The 16,018-nt window shown below is 37.0% G+C and overlaps 1 protein-coding gene across 1 annotated transcript; it reads left to right on the forward strand.

Annotated features, from left to right (window-relative positions):
* The first annotated feature begins 3,709 nt into the window (after positions 1 to 3,709).
* On the forward strand, positions 3,710 to 7,226 carry LOC137001708 (zinc finger BED domain-containing protein 4-like). The gene is given in 3 exon segments (XM_067360816.1): positions 3,710 to 3,731; positions 6,057 to 6,250; positions 6,252 to 7,226. Coding segments are annotated over 3 exon segments (1,176 nt in total). The 3' UTR covers positions 7,212 to 7,226.
* The last annotated feature ends 8,792 nt before the right edge of the window (positions 7,227 to 16,018 follow it).

Raw genomic sequence — 16,018 nt, forward strand, 5'->3', positions numbered from 1 at the left:
TTTCGCCGAATGGTGTATTCAATTCTCACAATTTCTTGTTTTGGGAAGAGGAGAATCCGCAAGCTGTTCGTCAGTGCACCTTCCAATATCGGTGGTCCATAAATGTGTGGGCAGGAATATTTGCAAACAGAGTGGTAAATATTCTTGCAAATAAAGACATTTTTTTCTATTGCATTGTTTCCATAACGTTTCTGTGGCAAATTTTCAGATCGGGCCGTATTTTTTACCGGCACATCTCAATGGACAAAGATATGCAGAATTTCTGGAAAATGAATTGCCCATTCTTTTGGAGGACATTCCTCTTCGAGAGCGGGAAACGCTGATTTTTCAGCACGATGGAGCTCCCGCACATTATTCTCGTAGAGTACGAGAAATTTTAAATGATCGTTTTTCGGATAGATGGATCGGTCGGGGTGGTCCGATCGTTTGGCCGGCACGATCGCCAGATTTAAACGTGCTCGATTATTTCGTTTGGGACTATATCAAAGCTTTAGTCGAGCATAAACGTGATGGTACTGAAAATGAGGTACGTGATGAAATCATAGCGGCCTTTCAAACCATCACTCCAGATATGGCGCACCGTGCAACACGGCAAATTTCTCGGAGAGTAGAAGTATGTTTGCAAATGCAAGGAAGGCACTTTGAACATACACTTAATTAGAAGTGTGAGAAGAGTGGATTAGGCCTACTGGGGAAACCACTTTAAAAAAAAACGCGCCAAGCTATCTACCTCAAGGTGGTGTGGAAACGATAGCGTTTCCTTGCACTGTGAAAAAATTCATACCAAATGTACACAACAAATAAATATCATAATAAAGTAAAAGTAACAGAATCGTGTTAATGTAAAAAATTAACGCATAAATACAAAATAACTTAATTACAGTATCCACAATTGTAATTTTTTTCTTTATCGTATCGTACTTTATCGCAAATTCGCGATCTTTTATTATTTTCTTCCCTAAATAAGTTATTTGTCATTATTATACAACATACATATTGTAATCGCGATTGTGCGTAGCGGCATAGACGCGTGACGTTAGGCGCGGTGCGGCGAGACGTGAGCTGAGCGCCGAGCCACGGCGCGTTTCCCCTCTTGCCTTTCCAACGCGCCGCCCGCAGCCAATGTATGATAGACTAGGCCGGGCTAGACCTCGAGCGGCTCGAGCGCTTCTCTCGACGCGCTCTCATTAGTCCAATTGTAAAAATTAATATCTCGTTTATTATTGCGAATATCGTAAAACGGTAAAGGACTTTTATATTTATTTCAATCCCATCTACCTCCCAGTTCCCGGTGGTACATCTTACGCGGGACACCCTGTATATATACTCTTATTTTATACTAAATAGTAAGTGTGAAACCGTGTGAGCTTCGGCGGAATCGGAGTAGCTCGCCGGAATCCAGGATCGGTCGGTTGGGGGTATGTCAATGAAATAAAATGCTCGTTTATAACCAAAGTAAAGACACAGTGTTTATTGAGAAAGATGTTGATATGATTTGTTTCGAAGGATCTGCTTTAATGCTCGTGTGTACATGCAAAGCGTGTGCGGAATGAATTCGAAAGAGTATACAAGGTAGCAAAATATCGGTGCGATCGGTATATTAACAATGGTGAAAGAATTAATAAGTGACAGCGAAATAATTCTTTAAAGCGGCGTGAAATAAATACAAAGCAGCGTGAAAATAAAGGCAAAGTATCGGCAATAGCGAAATAATTATTTGAGCACGGTAAAATAATTATTTATGCGGAATTATAAAATATGACGTGAGGCGTCCTGGTGCGGTCGGCGAGAGCGCAAGCGCGGGCGATCGTGTCGCAACGGTTGGTACAAGACGGAGCGCTTGTCGGTGAGTGCGTTCGTAACGGTATCGCGAGTCTGTTCGATCGTAGATCAATGCGGACTATTCGGCGGCGCGGATTGGTCGACGCGGTTTTTGTCTGCCGGATGGATTACAATTTTGAAATCCCGGCGAATAAACGCGGTATAAGGACTTAGGCTGCCGATTACGCTCGGCGGGAGTACGAGGATGCTCGTACGAAGGCGGAATTTCAGAACGGCGACTTAGCTAGGTACGCGGAAATGTCCGCAATACGAAGTTCGGTGGCTTAGAGGAGCCAAGTACGCTCGGCGGGTATACGAATATGTTCGTATGCGGGAGTCAAGAATACCGAGGACGCTCGGCGGTACACGAGGATACTCGTGTGCTGGAACAGGTATAAAAACCGAGTATGCTCGGTTTGGGACTACGAGGACACTCGTAGAGGGATGTTCGCTGTCTATCAGCGAACGGAGTCTGGTGAGAAGACGTACAGCCGGGCCTCTTTTATACCCGGCTGGCAGCCGAATGGTTTCGAATCGGCAAGCATCGGCGGTTTCGGCGGCGAGTCCCCCACAAAACGGAATTTCGGAACGGTCGGGTGTGGGGGATTTTCAGCGGTTGACCGCCGTTGTTTCGATAAGAAATTTATCGGCGCTCGATGCGCCCTTGGTGGGCTACGGACGATGGACGGTCCGTAGCCGTAACAATGCAGCTTGCGGGCTGCACCGTTACAAGTGAGGTTGATTAATTTTGATTAATTTTGAATTGATTAATTTTGTAGCTTTTGTGGCTTCTTCTGAATACTAATAACTAAATTAATTATAACTTATAGTTAATGCTTATCCTAATTGCTTACAACTAACATTTATTTTACTAAGTGAATCTTAAATCACTTGTTTACATGTTTACTGTGAGATATACTACCACAGCGGGGGTCGAGGCCCTTTGTACGACCCCTAGGTGCATAAGGTCTTGTAACACATCTTGAGCAATGACGCCTCGCTGCTGCACTATAGTGAGACGGACCAGTGCACCTTCTTCTCTTATGGGTTTGAGTATTTGGAAGCTTCCTTCCCGGTTTTCGGTTAGGATCTTCAACAGCGTTCTGACTCTGTGGGGCCATAGTAATCCTTGGGTAGCGGGCTTGGTGTAAGCAAGGCCACACGGTATGGCGTGCCAGTTTTTGGTGAAGAAATGGTCCGGCAATCGATATAGGCCGTATTTTGGGTGGCGTATGAACGCTCCCCAGTCTTGCAGCATCAACTGCACGGTGTCGTCTTTGTTAAATTTTATGAGGACGGCTCTTTGCCATCCTTTGTTTGTGCGGGTCGCTACTACGTCACCTTCTTTTAGATAATACGGCATGATTAGGAATTTATCTTTTTTTCGGTCCATATATTCGTTCAGGTCTTCCATAAATTCATCAAACTGCTTATCGCAGTGAGTGAGGTGGACCCAGAATAATGTAGGTGATATTGCTTTCACTACCCTAACTCCCATGGTGGAGCGGGATAGGTTTTTGGTGTTGATGAATTGAATACTCATTTTTTAAAAAAAAAAAGGTTTTAAATTGAGGGCTTCTGGCGTGTGACTTTTATTGAAATTACCGAAGGCGGTCGTTTGGAGGACGAGAATGATGCAGAAAGAGAGGAAAATTGGTGTAGAACAAAGGCTTGTCTTCCTTTAATTTTATAAGAAGAGAGATGTAAAATAATCGATTATTCTTTTAAAGAAAATTTATATGCGGTCGTTTCCTTTAGTGGGAGCGAGGGGTAAGTCCCCTGAAGATCAGTGTTTTCTTTTATTTCTCCTTCTTCAGTTAATGGTGCGGTTGCGTTGTTATTTTTATCTTCTCGTTTTCTGAGCCCCACGTGTAGTAAAAGTTGAGTCATGGAGTCCCAGATTGCTCCGAGTAGGTATACGGACCATCCGTATACAGTGTGCAGCGCGTAGCCATGCACGATCGTATCCAATATTAATTTTATAGCTCTGGCCGCCAGATATATTCCTATGAAACCTGCGCTTATATTACCAAATATAAGAAATTTGTTCCAGAATTTTTTCCATGCTGAGATGGTTATTTTCTCAATAGATGCTTTGTCTAGGAAATTGGTGAAAGATCCTCCGCCGTGCATTGTAGTGGATTGCCCCATTATTCCTCTAGCTAGTGTGTTTAACACTGCCGGTCTCTCTGCGGGGAACATAATGTGGTCTCTGAGTTCTTTTAAATCGTTTTCGTTGTATATGCCACTTGTGGCAAGCGACCCAGGACTAATATAATTCCAGTTAGTTTTTGTCATTGGTTTTATGGTGATTGGAGGCACGGTATGCATTGGTTTTGGAATGAGTCTGTACTAGGGATGGTCGATTATTAATCGATTCAACAATGAATCGATTTATTTATTTCGATTAATCGAAAAAATTGTATCAATTCAAGTGTTCCGATGAATCGTATGAATCGATTCACGAGAAGTGACAATCCCGAATCCCAAATCCCGGCTGGCGTCCCATGTGTTCCATGGACTGATATTTTCCGCATAATGGCTTCTGCACACAGGACGTGGTCAACGCTGGCCGCGCGGTAAAAGACGATGCGGCAGCCAATCAATTTTTTGCTCTTATGGAAAAGTTGTAAGTTGATTGATTACCGCGTCGCGTCTTGCCGCACGGCAAAGGTTACCGTGTCCCAAGATCTATAGAGAGAAGGTTACCTCATGCACAAAGAGAGTCCATGGGACGCCAGCCTAAGGCCGGATACACATTATTACGCAAATGCGTAAGCCGCGCTCTGCGATTCTATCAGCTATTAGCTTTGACTCTATTAGTTCTTGTTGCTGTGTAATACAATACGTGTAGCCAATAGAATCACAGAGTGTAGCTATGCTTAATGCTTACGCATTAATGTGTATCTAATTTAATTGTTGCATCAATTGTTAAATGTGCAATAAAAAATTAAAAATAACAAAATTTTTTTGTATTATTATTTCTGCAATTATAATGCCTCCACCGAGAGTAAGTGTAGTATGGAAGTATTTTATTCAAGAATCTTCTACAACAGCACGTTGTAGGTTGTGCAATATTGTTATGAAAACCTGCGGCAATGCAACTAATTTAAATAATCATTTAAAACAAAAACACATTAATAAAATGAAAATTTGTGAATTTAAGCAAGAATCGCATTCATCAAGCCGTCTTTCAAATTCATCATGCGTGAGTGCAAGTTCTTTACAATCTGTGCAATCTGAGATAGTTTTGGATTTGGATTCACCAATTCCACCAGAACCAAGTTCAGAACCAGAAGCTATTTCATCTTGCGTGGCTCGAAGTTCTCAACGGATGAGGATGATATGTGATTACGGATACGAAAGATCACGGGTAAGTTTTCAGACAGCTATAGCATATCTATGTTTAAAGGATATCCCAAAGATGTCTTGAAGACAAGAGAAATTGGATCTTTTGAGTCTTTGAGTGTCCTTTGGATGTATTTTGAACATATGTGCTATCTGAGTTTGTAAGCTGATTGTAAAAACTATGATTTTAAAAATATTTATACTTAGTAATTTATGTAAATATTACAGCCTTCAACTTCAGCCGCTTTTTTTGATGAAGAATTTAGTTCTGAGAACAGTGAGAACAGAAAGCGATCTTCAGCTATTTCATCATCAACTACTTCATCAACATCAACTACCAAAAAGAAAAGACAAATTCCAATTGATTTTGCATTTGATAGCATAAATTCATATTCAAGTAAATGAAACTATATTAGATATTGATTAATAAGTAGGTATAAATATTTGTATAAACATTATATATTTTTTCCTAGGTGGGGGTGTTCAAAACGAGAAAATTACTAAAGCTTTACTTTATATAATAGCAAGGGATTGTTTACCAATATCTACTGTAGAAAATGAAGGGTTTCGAATATTTATGAAAACTGCTATTCCTTTATATAAAATACCTAGTCGGCAAACTATAACAAGAGGATTGGATAAGGAATATGACTACTTGAGTAAGAAAATAAAAAATCATTTTCTTTCTGTATCGCACTTTACATTGACTACAAATATTTGGACAGAAATGTAAACAACAACAAGTTATTTAGGAGTTACCGTTCACTATTTAAAAGAAAATCTATGCAACGTTACTATTGGCGTCATTAAATTAAAAGAGAGTCATACAGCTGCTTTAATAGGAGAACAATTGGAGGAACTTTGCAACGATTGAAATATTCAATTAGAAAAAGTTATTGCTGTAGTGACAGATAACGCGGCAAATATAGTAAAAGCTGTGAGCGATCTTTTTGGCAAAAACAAACACATTTCATGTTTTGCGCATTTATTGAATTTAGTTCCGACAAAAGCAATTGAATCTACGGAAGACATCAAAGATGTAATTAAAAAGGTTAAAGGCTATTGTGACCTTCTGTAAGCAGAGTGTCAGTGCTGCAGATGAAATACGGAGGATTCAGGAACAACATGGTAAAACAGATGGCACATTTTTAAAGCTCATTCAAGAATGTCCAACAAGATGGAATTCTCTTTTCTATATGTTAGAACGATTTATTCTGTTAGCGGATATAGTAAATCCTACTTTGTTAAAATTTCCTCGTGCATCGCCAATGCTAACTGGTAATGAGCTTAATATTTTAAAAGAAATTGTTCATCTGTTAAGACCTATTGAACTGGTTACAAAAGAACTCTCTGGACAAAATTATGTTACCTGTAGCACTGTAATTCCTTTAGTCAACTGCATGAGCAATGCAATCAAGAATTGTTTTCCTGATTCGGATATTGTGAAAAATTTTAAACAACATTTGCTTAATGAATTAAATAAACGCTTTAAAAACATCGAGGATAATAAAATTTTGGCGGTAGCAACATTATTAGATCCTAGATTTAAAAAGCTACATTTTCAAAATCCACTAGCTCTTGTAAACGCAATGAGAAAAATAACAACTAAACTTAGAGAACTACCAGATCATTCAAATTTTAGAGAAGTTAGAAAACAAACCCTTTCGATTACGGAGGAAATTGTAGCATCTTCAGAACATTCGTTGTGGTCTTTACATGATGAATTAGTTCTTTCTGCTAATAGTCGGTCAAACGATGATTCAGAAGACATTGAATTAAAGCAATATTTAAATCAACCCGTGATTGATCGCTTAGACGACCCATTAAAAAATTGGACAAATATGAAAATGATTTATAAAAGCTTATATAAAGTTATGAAGCAATTTCTACCAATTGTGGCAACATCAGTTCCTTCAGAACGTCTCTTTTCAAAAGCAGGGAACATAATAACACAACAAAGAAACAGATTATCTCCAAAGAAATTATCAAAATTATTATTTCTTGGATCTCTATCCAAAGAACAGTGGTTAGGTACTTTATAATTTTCTTTAATGTAAAATTATATCTTTTATTATTATTAATTATATCTAAATATATCTTAATAAATAAAAAAATTATCTAAATCTATCTATCTATCTGTCTATGACCTGTTTTATAAATAATAATTTATTAATAAAATACAAAAATATTAAATCATAAATTAAATTTTGATTCAAATTGAATCGATTCAAATTATTCGATTATTAAGATAGATCAAATCGGCCTTATTCGATTTGAATCGATTCACGGGAATCGATTCAATTCATTTTTTTGGCCATCTCTAGTCTGTACCAGGCATCTCCTAAGAGATACATGGGTGGAGCAAATACATGTAATTTGAGTTCCTTGTCTTAATAGTATGTGAGTTTGCGGAGTTAGAAATTGTGTTTCGTTATTTCGTACTACAGGCAATTGATCATAGTACTCTTCGGTTTGCGCTACTTTTACTTCAACAGGTACACATCTTATTATGTGAATCACTTCTCCGGATAGTAGAGCCGTGTACCCAGGTCCTTTCATAAAATGGTAAGCAAAAATATCTGGTGATTGGGTAGCTATGGCCAATGAATTATGTAGTATTTGTTGTTCTAGTCGGCATTGTTGGAGTAAGAGATTTCTATATAAACTGCTTATTTGAGTGCGAATATGCTTTTCTACATATACAAATTTCGAATTCATGTACGTAAAAATGTCTAAATTAGAAACACGGGATTCTTTTCAAAAGATTGCGATGCCTGGTTCGGTCTCAAAAATTATTAATTTTGGGTGTTCTGTGCGAGCAACGGTATACCCACAAACAGTATAAATTTCTCTTTTTGCTAGTGCAAATACTGTATCTTCAGTGGTAATAGAGTAAACGGTTTGGGCTTCTTTTCCGGTGATGTTGATTAATTTATCCGCGTATCCTTGGTATAATACTCCGTAAGTGCCAAATTGGCAAGTATCTGCGGGCACTGATTCCCAATAAGTATTTCCTCCTTCGATATCAGTGCAATGTGTTACGCTTAGTGCGCATGTTACTCCAGATCTTAATAGAACTTTATTCGTGTTTATTTTTACGTCAGCTATGTAGTCTTGTAATGTGATTCTTATAGTAGCCAGAACTACGGCCTCTTCTCACGTGCCATATGGATCGCTATACGTGGTTCCTGAACAGCTTCCATCAAGGTTTACTTGTCCAGCTAAGGTCACTGGGCGTGTTGCAGTTTGATTGGATTTTAATCCGACTATGTGAGTGTTGCCTATTTGGTAGGTTCCATAGTTATGCATTTTTGACACGCTTCGCGTGAGATTTCTTCTATATAGGCGTGTTTTCCGTTATGAACATCCATGGAGTGCGAGAACATTCCGCATCTTCTAATTAACCTGTCAATTTCCATCTTGCACTGGATAACCCTTGCGGATGAGAATTCGTTAATTTGGAGTAATTGTACCGGGTGTTTCAGACTACCCGTCCCACACTTTTAAAACGTAGGGATGTGCTTGTACAAAAAAATGGCTTAGATGAAATTTGCATGATTTCGAGGGATCTATCTGATGGTGACCTTGACTTTGACCTCGCAGTTGATTTTCAAGGTCATTTGAAGGTCAGAGTTATTTTTTTAAATGGAAACCCCTATTTTTGATACCAAAATCTAATAGCTGGTATCAAGAGCTTTTTAAAACACTATAATGAAGTTATTTTTTATTAAGTACTTTTTCAGTTATGAGGCTTGTAAATTACAGTATTTTGACATAAAATACAAAATATCTTGTAAAACATTCAATTTTTGGGAATCTTACCTTAATACTTTTATGCATAAAATAATGAGACGAATCAATTGGTATAAAGAAAACACATAGTTGCTTTCAAGAAAAAATATGTAGTTTGCAACATGCAACTGCATACTTTTTCTTGAAAGCAACTATGTGTTTTTTTTATACCAATTGATTCGTCTCATTATTTTATGCATAAAAGTATTAAGGTATGATTCCCAAAAATTGAATGTTTTACAAGATATTTTGTATTTTATGTCAAAATACTGTAATTTACAAGCCTCATAACTCGAAAAGTACTTAATGAAAAATAACTTCATTATAGTGTTTTGAAAAGCTCTTGATACCAGCTATTAGATTTTAAAATCAAAAATAGGGGTTTCCATTTAAAAAAATAACTTTGACCTTCAAATGACCTTGAAAATCAACTGTGAGGTCAAAGTCAAGGTCACCATCAGATAGATCCCTCAAAATCATGCAAATTTTGTCTGAGCCATTTTTTTGTACAAGCACATCCCTACGTTTTAAAAGGGTGGGACGGTTGGTCTGAAACACCCGTATATACGTTTTTTGAGTCTATTTTCGGCTCTGGTATGTCACATTCTTCTATGTCCAATAGTGATAAAGTAGTTATATTTGTTGAGGCCGATCCACAATTGTACCCTATTAGTCCATCTGCGTCATTTAGCCAGGAAATTAACAAGGCTATAATTATTATTCTTCTGGCATTGGCATCCATCTGGAAATTCATACTTAGGATTGATATTAGTATACAATATGTATAGAATTTTTCTACTGCTTATGTTGGCTCAATATATTTCATGTTCTTTATCAGCATGTATCTTTGTTTATTGCTTATTTGTTTGTAGTCGGTTGGATGTGTGAGATTCGTAATCTATTAGTATGCACTACCCGACTGTTTTTCTTTATTCTTATTCTTACATTGTTTTTATTCAATATCTCTAATATTTCATGAGGGCCTGTGTACTGATTTCCGAATTTGCCAGGCTTAGGGCCTTTTAATAAAAATACATGATCGCCAGGTTTGAATGTTTGCGGATTAATCTTTTTGTCGTAGTATTTTTTCGATTTGATTTTGGCGTCGACAACATTGTGGCGGGCATTTTTCTAAATTGCATGTAATTGGGTTACTAAATTTATAAGATATTCGTCATAACTTGCTAATTTATCGTCTAGTGCTAGAGGTTCGTTTGACGGGATTCGTGCTATTTTTCCGAAAACTAATTCATAAGGTGTGTGTTTAGTAGCTTCGTGTACATTCGTGTTATAATTAAACATCGTGAGACTTATCCATCTATCCCACTGTTTTTGTTCGTTTGCGTATTGTTTTAGATATTCACTTAGCGCGTGATGAGATCTTTCTAACGAACCATTAGATTGCGGATGAAACGCGGTTGTACGAAATTTACGAATCCTGAACAATTTGGCTATTTTCCTCATTAAATTGCTAATGAAATTTTTACCTTGATCTGTTAGTATCGCTTTCGGTGCTCCTAATACACAAATAAATCTATCTACGAAAGCTTCTGCTATGGTCTCAGCGGTTTGATTGTGTAGCGGTATTCCCATGCAAAATTTAGTTAGTTGATCCTGTAATGTCAAAATATATTCGTTTCCGCGCTCGGTTTTAGGTAAAGGACCTACAATGTCCATAGTTACTTTATCGAAGAAAGATCCGGGTGTATCGGTTATTAACATAGGTTGTTTAGTTTTAACACGAACTAATTTCTTTAATTGACATTGTAAACATTGTTGAATGTAACGTTGGACATCGACTTTTAAATTCTCCCAGTAATAATTATGTTTTATTCTGTTGTAAGTTTTTGTTACTCCGCGATGTCCTCCTGTAGGTGAACAATGCTTTTCTTCTATTATAATAGGTCGAAGATCTCTAGGTGGATATTTTATTGATCCATTACAAATAATTAATTTAGTTGGTGCATCGAACATTAGTCGCAACTGAGTTTTGATGTTGTGCCACGGTACATTATTATCAAAATCTGTTTTAGCGATACTGAGGGTCACAAGTTTTAAATCTTTAATAATTTCTTTTAGGTTATTTAATGCCGTTATAATTCGAGTTAATGTTAACGTCGGTCCTTCCTGTTGATCTTTGCTTATTGGTAGTGCTATATGATAATAATTTTTTACTTTAATGGTTTTAGGTTGGTTTAACGTAAGATTATTTAAATTCGGAAGTTTGTTTCGTTCAAATAACTTTTGCGAACCGGAATCTAAAGGTCTACCGTTTGTATCAACAAAATATGCTAATATATTGTCTTTACGTAAGAATAATAGATCGCGAGATTCGATTATATTATTTTTCATTATTTGCTGATTATTAATAGTGGGTTTATTATAGTTTTTGATATTGATCTCTTGGTTATTGTCTATACCTTCTTGTTCTTTGTCTTCATCACTGTTTTCTTTATCAGGCGGATCATTTCTATCGTCTAACGATATAATCTTATCGTCTATTTGCTCTTTTAATAAATCGTTTTGATCGGTAATTTGACGTCGTGCTGTCCGACTTCTTGTTAGTATTCTATCATGTGTAGGTGGATTGTGAATTAATGCTCTCTCTATTATTTGTTGGTTTGGCTCATCCAATTCTTCTTGGGTAAACGGTATCGAGTCTGTATTATTTGTAATTACATTTTTGTTTTCTTCGGTGTCAGAAAAATGTAATTCGTAATTTTCTTCCTCGCTATCAGGAAGGTGTGATTTGTAATTATCATTTTCTTCAATGTCAGAAAGGCGTAGTTCGTAATTATCATCTTCCTTTGAAGAATCGGAGAGATACAATTTATAATTATCTTCTTCTTCGTCAAATTCTCTTTGCATTGTTTTAGCATCTTTAGAAATTTTTCGTTTTTGTCTGCCTTTTCTAACTGGTTTACAATCGACTTCTTCAAGGTTTATAAGATTTCGTGATAATGCATCTGCGTTTACATTCATTTTACCTGCTTTATATTCCACTTCATAATCGTATTCCGCTAATTTTAGTCTCCATCGTAATATTCTCATATTCGCATCTTGAGCATTCTTAAACCACATTAAAGGCTTGTGATCGGTTACCAGCGTGAATTTTCGTCCGTATAAGTATGGTCGAAACTGTTTAACGCAGTAAACTATTGTTAATGCTTCCTTTTCGTATGTATCGTATTTCAATTCGTTATCTGTTAAAGTTCGAGATGCGTAAGCTGTTGGACGGTCCTTATTTATTTCTTCTTGTGATAATATTCCGCCTACTGCTATTCCAGAAGCGTCTGTTGTTAAAATAAATGATTTTGTAAAATCAGAATATTGTAACACAGGTTCTTTGCACAATAATTGTTTCAGCGTTTTGAACGATTCTTCTTGAGCGGATGTCCATTCAAATCGAGTATTGTTTTTCAATAGATTTGTTAATGGTTTTGCTAATTTCGAAAAGTTAGGTATAAATCTCCTATAATATCCTGCGAGTCCTAAAAATTGTTTAATGTTTTTTGGTGTTTTTGGTCTGGGAAACAATTTTACTGCTTCTAGCTTTTTAGGGTCAGGTTTAACTCCGTTTTTACTAATTACGTGTCCTAAATATGTAACTTTTGTTTTTAAAAATTCACATTTGTCTGGTTGCAGTTTTAAGTTAGCTTTTTGCAATCTGTCGATTAATAATTTATACTTTCTTTCATGTTCCTCCAGGGAGGTGGCGTAAATAACAATATCGTCCATATAAACAAATAATTCCTGTCCTTGTAGTCCAGATAATACTAAATCCATTAATCGTTGAAATGTAGCAGGTGCGTTTTTTAGTCCAAAAGGCATTCTGTCGAATTCATAATGTCCGAAGGGTGTAGTGAATGCTGTTTTATGACTGTCAGCTGGGTTCATTTTTATTTGATGGAATTTGGAGGCTAAGTCACATACAGAAAAGTACTGTGCTCCTCCTAATTGATCCAATATGTCGATGATATTAGGTAATGGATATGCGTCTCCCATCGTTTTTTCGTTTAAAGCACGAAAATCCAAAACCATTCTCCAACGTTTATTGCCCCTAGAATCTTCCTTCTTAGGCACGATCCATATGGGCGTATTATAAGATGATTGTGAAGGTTTGACTATGCCTCCTTCTAATAATTCTTCAACTTGTTTGTTTATTTCTTCTTTATGCAGTTGTGGAAATCTATATTGCCTCGTATTTATCGGACGATCATCTGTTGTTACAATCTGATGTTGCAATACATCGGTAACAGTTAATTGCTCTCCAGGTATATGAAACTGATCCTGGCTGTCAGTTATAAGTTTTATGACACTCTTCCTTTCCTTTTCGTTTAGATGCTCTAAGCGTAATAATTCTATAATCTCACTCAGTCGGTTTTCTTCGGGTTTTTCAGATATCACTAAGCATTCGTGTGACTTTGAGGATTCAAGTTGGTTGTTTCTTATTTTTTTTACCCTGTTTTTCTGATTCGGGCTTGTCGTTTTGGAAGTTTTCTATAATTTTATCTTTGTGTTTAGATTTTCGTTTACGTATAACTTTGTCAACGATTTCTTGTGCAATTTTTTTCGATAAAGCAACAATTTTTGAAGATGGTTTGTTTTTATTTTTTATATTTTTGTTAACCATTATATTAGGATTAAAATGTTGAATTTTATCTAGAAGTTCCTGGATTGTTATATATGAGTTTTCGTGTTTTTTATTAGTATTTTCTGTGAGCGTTCTGATCCTTGGAAATTTTAAATTTTCTAAGGAGGATTGAATGCTTCTCCTTTTTAAATTTTTTAAGAATTGTGTCGAATTGCTTGATGAGGTTTGGTAATTTTCCTCCTCGCAACCGACGGAATTAAAATTTTCTGGAGAGGTTTGATAACTTCCCCCTCCAGGAATTATTAGATTGGGCGAGGGAGTACGGAAACTTCCTCGGTCAAGGATTATGGAATCACTCGATTTTTGCGGAGAGGTTTGATAACTTCCTTCTCCGTTGTTAGGAATGTTTAATAATTTTGGAGAGGCTTGGTAAATTCCCTCTCCATTTTTAAGAATGTCAAAATTTTCCGGAGAGGTTTGGTAACTTCCCTCTCCATTTTTAGAAATGCTCTTATTTTTATTTTTACTGGCTAAGATTTTAGTTTCGAGGTTTTTTAATTTATTTAGTGCATTGGATTTAGGATCCGTAGATTCCTGTATTATATCGATTGATTCGATTCTTTTATCATTAAACATTTTGTCTAACGGTCGGAGGCGTAGAGTCAGTACTCGTACTTCTACTTCCTCGTCTAGATTACTTGTTACTTTTAAGAACGCTTTTCCCGACAAGTTTTCTACGATCGCGTCTTCCGAATAAACTCCCTGCATCAATTTAATTCTTGGTACATATCCTATATCTATTTCCGGATTTTTCACTCTTATGTAAAACAATGATGATGATCTGGATGGTATTATAATAATTTCCGGCGAAGCAAACGGTATATTCATTCCCGCGATATTTAGGTGACCATGCGCGTAATCTATCCTTGAAGAAGTCTGTTTGAAAAAATCATTTCCTAATATGCCGGATTGGGATATCGGAAAATCATCGGAAACTATATGAAATTTTACGGGTATCTCGAAAATAGACAACATAATTTCTCCGAGAGTGTACACGGGGTAGTCATTTATTCCGTTAAGTTTTAAGATATTTGAATGATTAATATTTGTATTTTCGGGAACATATTTTTCTTTAACTACATTCGGTCCAGATCTAGTATCTAACATAAAAGTTATTAACGCGGCGATGTTATTAATATTTGTTTGAATAGTAGGCACGCGACTATTCTTGTCTAAATTCACGGTCACAGGTTGAATTTCTGACGAGGATGTTTTTGCTTGAGTTTTTATGATGTTTGCGGGCGTGAAGTTTGGCCGGACCCCTGTGATTTGCCCGACTTCGAGGGGTCGTTCCCGTTTCCCGAGTTATTATTATCTCGCCTGCGATTATTACTGGCAATCCGTAATTGACAATTTTCGAGTAAGTGCCCTTTTTCTTTACAGTAACAGCAGTAAAGCACGTTCTGTTGCTGGTTGGAATTTATTTGTGGGTTGGAATTTACACGACAGTTTTTGGCAATATGACCGAAATTATTGCAAATCTGGCACGTTACTCTAAGTTGATTATTTGAATTTGATTGTTCGTTTTGTTTCTTCCACAATTATTAACGGAATGACCCGGTTTATCACACCACTGGCAAATTACGGAGATCTTATTATTGTAATTATTAGTTTCATTGTGAGAGTTATTAAAGCGACAATTTTTTGCGTTATGACCCGACCTTAGACATAATTGGCATTTTAATACGATGGTTTCTTGTACCACATTTATCGGTCGCTGAGTTCGAGGATCGCGTAATCGACATTTATCCGCACTATGTCCGCGTTTTTTACAAATTTGACAGATCAAAATTTCAGTGTCAAAATTATTTTGTTTGGAAGTGTCTGCTAGCTGTGTGAGCTTTCGGCAACTAGCGGCCGCATGCCCTATCTTAAAACAAATTTGGCAGGTTTCTGTTGAGCGACTATGATTTGAGTTAATAGCACCACGTCGTAAATCTGTCATGGTGCGAAATTCCTTCTCTACACGTAATGCGTCGGCAATTGTCCTTTTCCAATCTAAATTTCGAGCGACTCTCTGCTTGATTTAAGCCTCTGATGAAACATTTACACATATCTTTCTCTAATGGCGTTCGAACATCTTGGTTCGGTGCTACGCAGTGTTGGGAGATTTGTACACTTTGGCTTCCACGGTTCCCACCAACACAACCAAGAACTGCTTACGTCACGTGTCCGTGTGCGCTCGGCTTGTAGAGCGAGTGGACATAAGTCTTGCGTTTTCTTTCAAGTCTAGCAAACTGGTTTTGAGATAACGTCGCGACTTTTTTCTCCTGCTAAGATTTGGCAGCGTTGGCAGCATACAGTGATGCGATATCTACTACCGGGCTCGCGGCTCTCGTGCCCCAACACAAGTAAGAAGCGCTTACGTCACGCGTCTGTGTGCGCTCGGCCGTTCGGCTATAG

This window comes from Linepithema humile, chromosome 8 (genome assembly GCF_040581485.1).
Source record: "Linepithema humile isolate Giens D197 chromosome 8, Lhum_UNIL_v1.0, whole genome shotgun sequence".
Lineage (NCBI taxonomy): Eukaryota > Metazoa > Arthropoda > Insecta > Hymenoptera > Formicidae > Linepithema > Linepithema humile.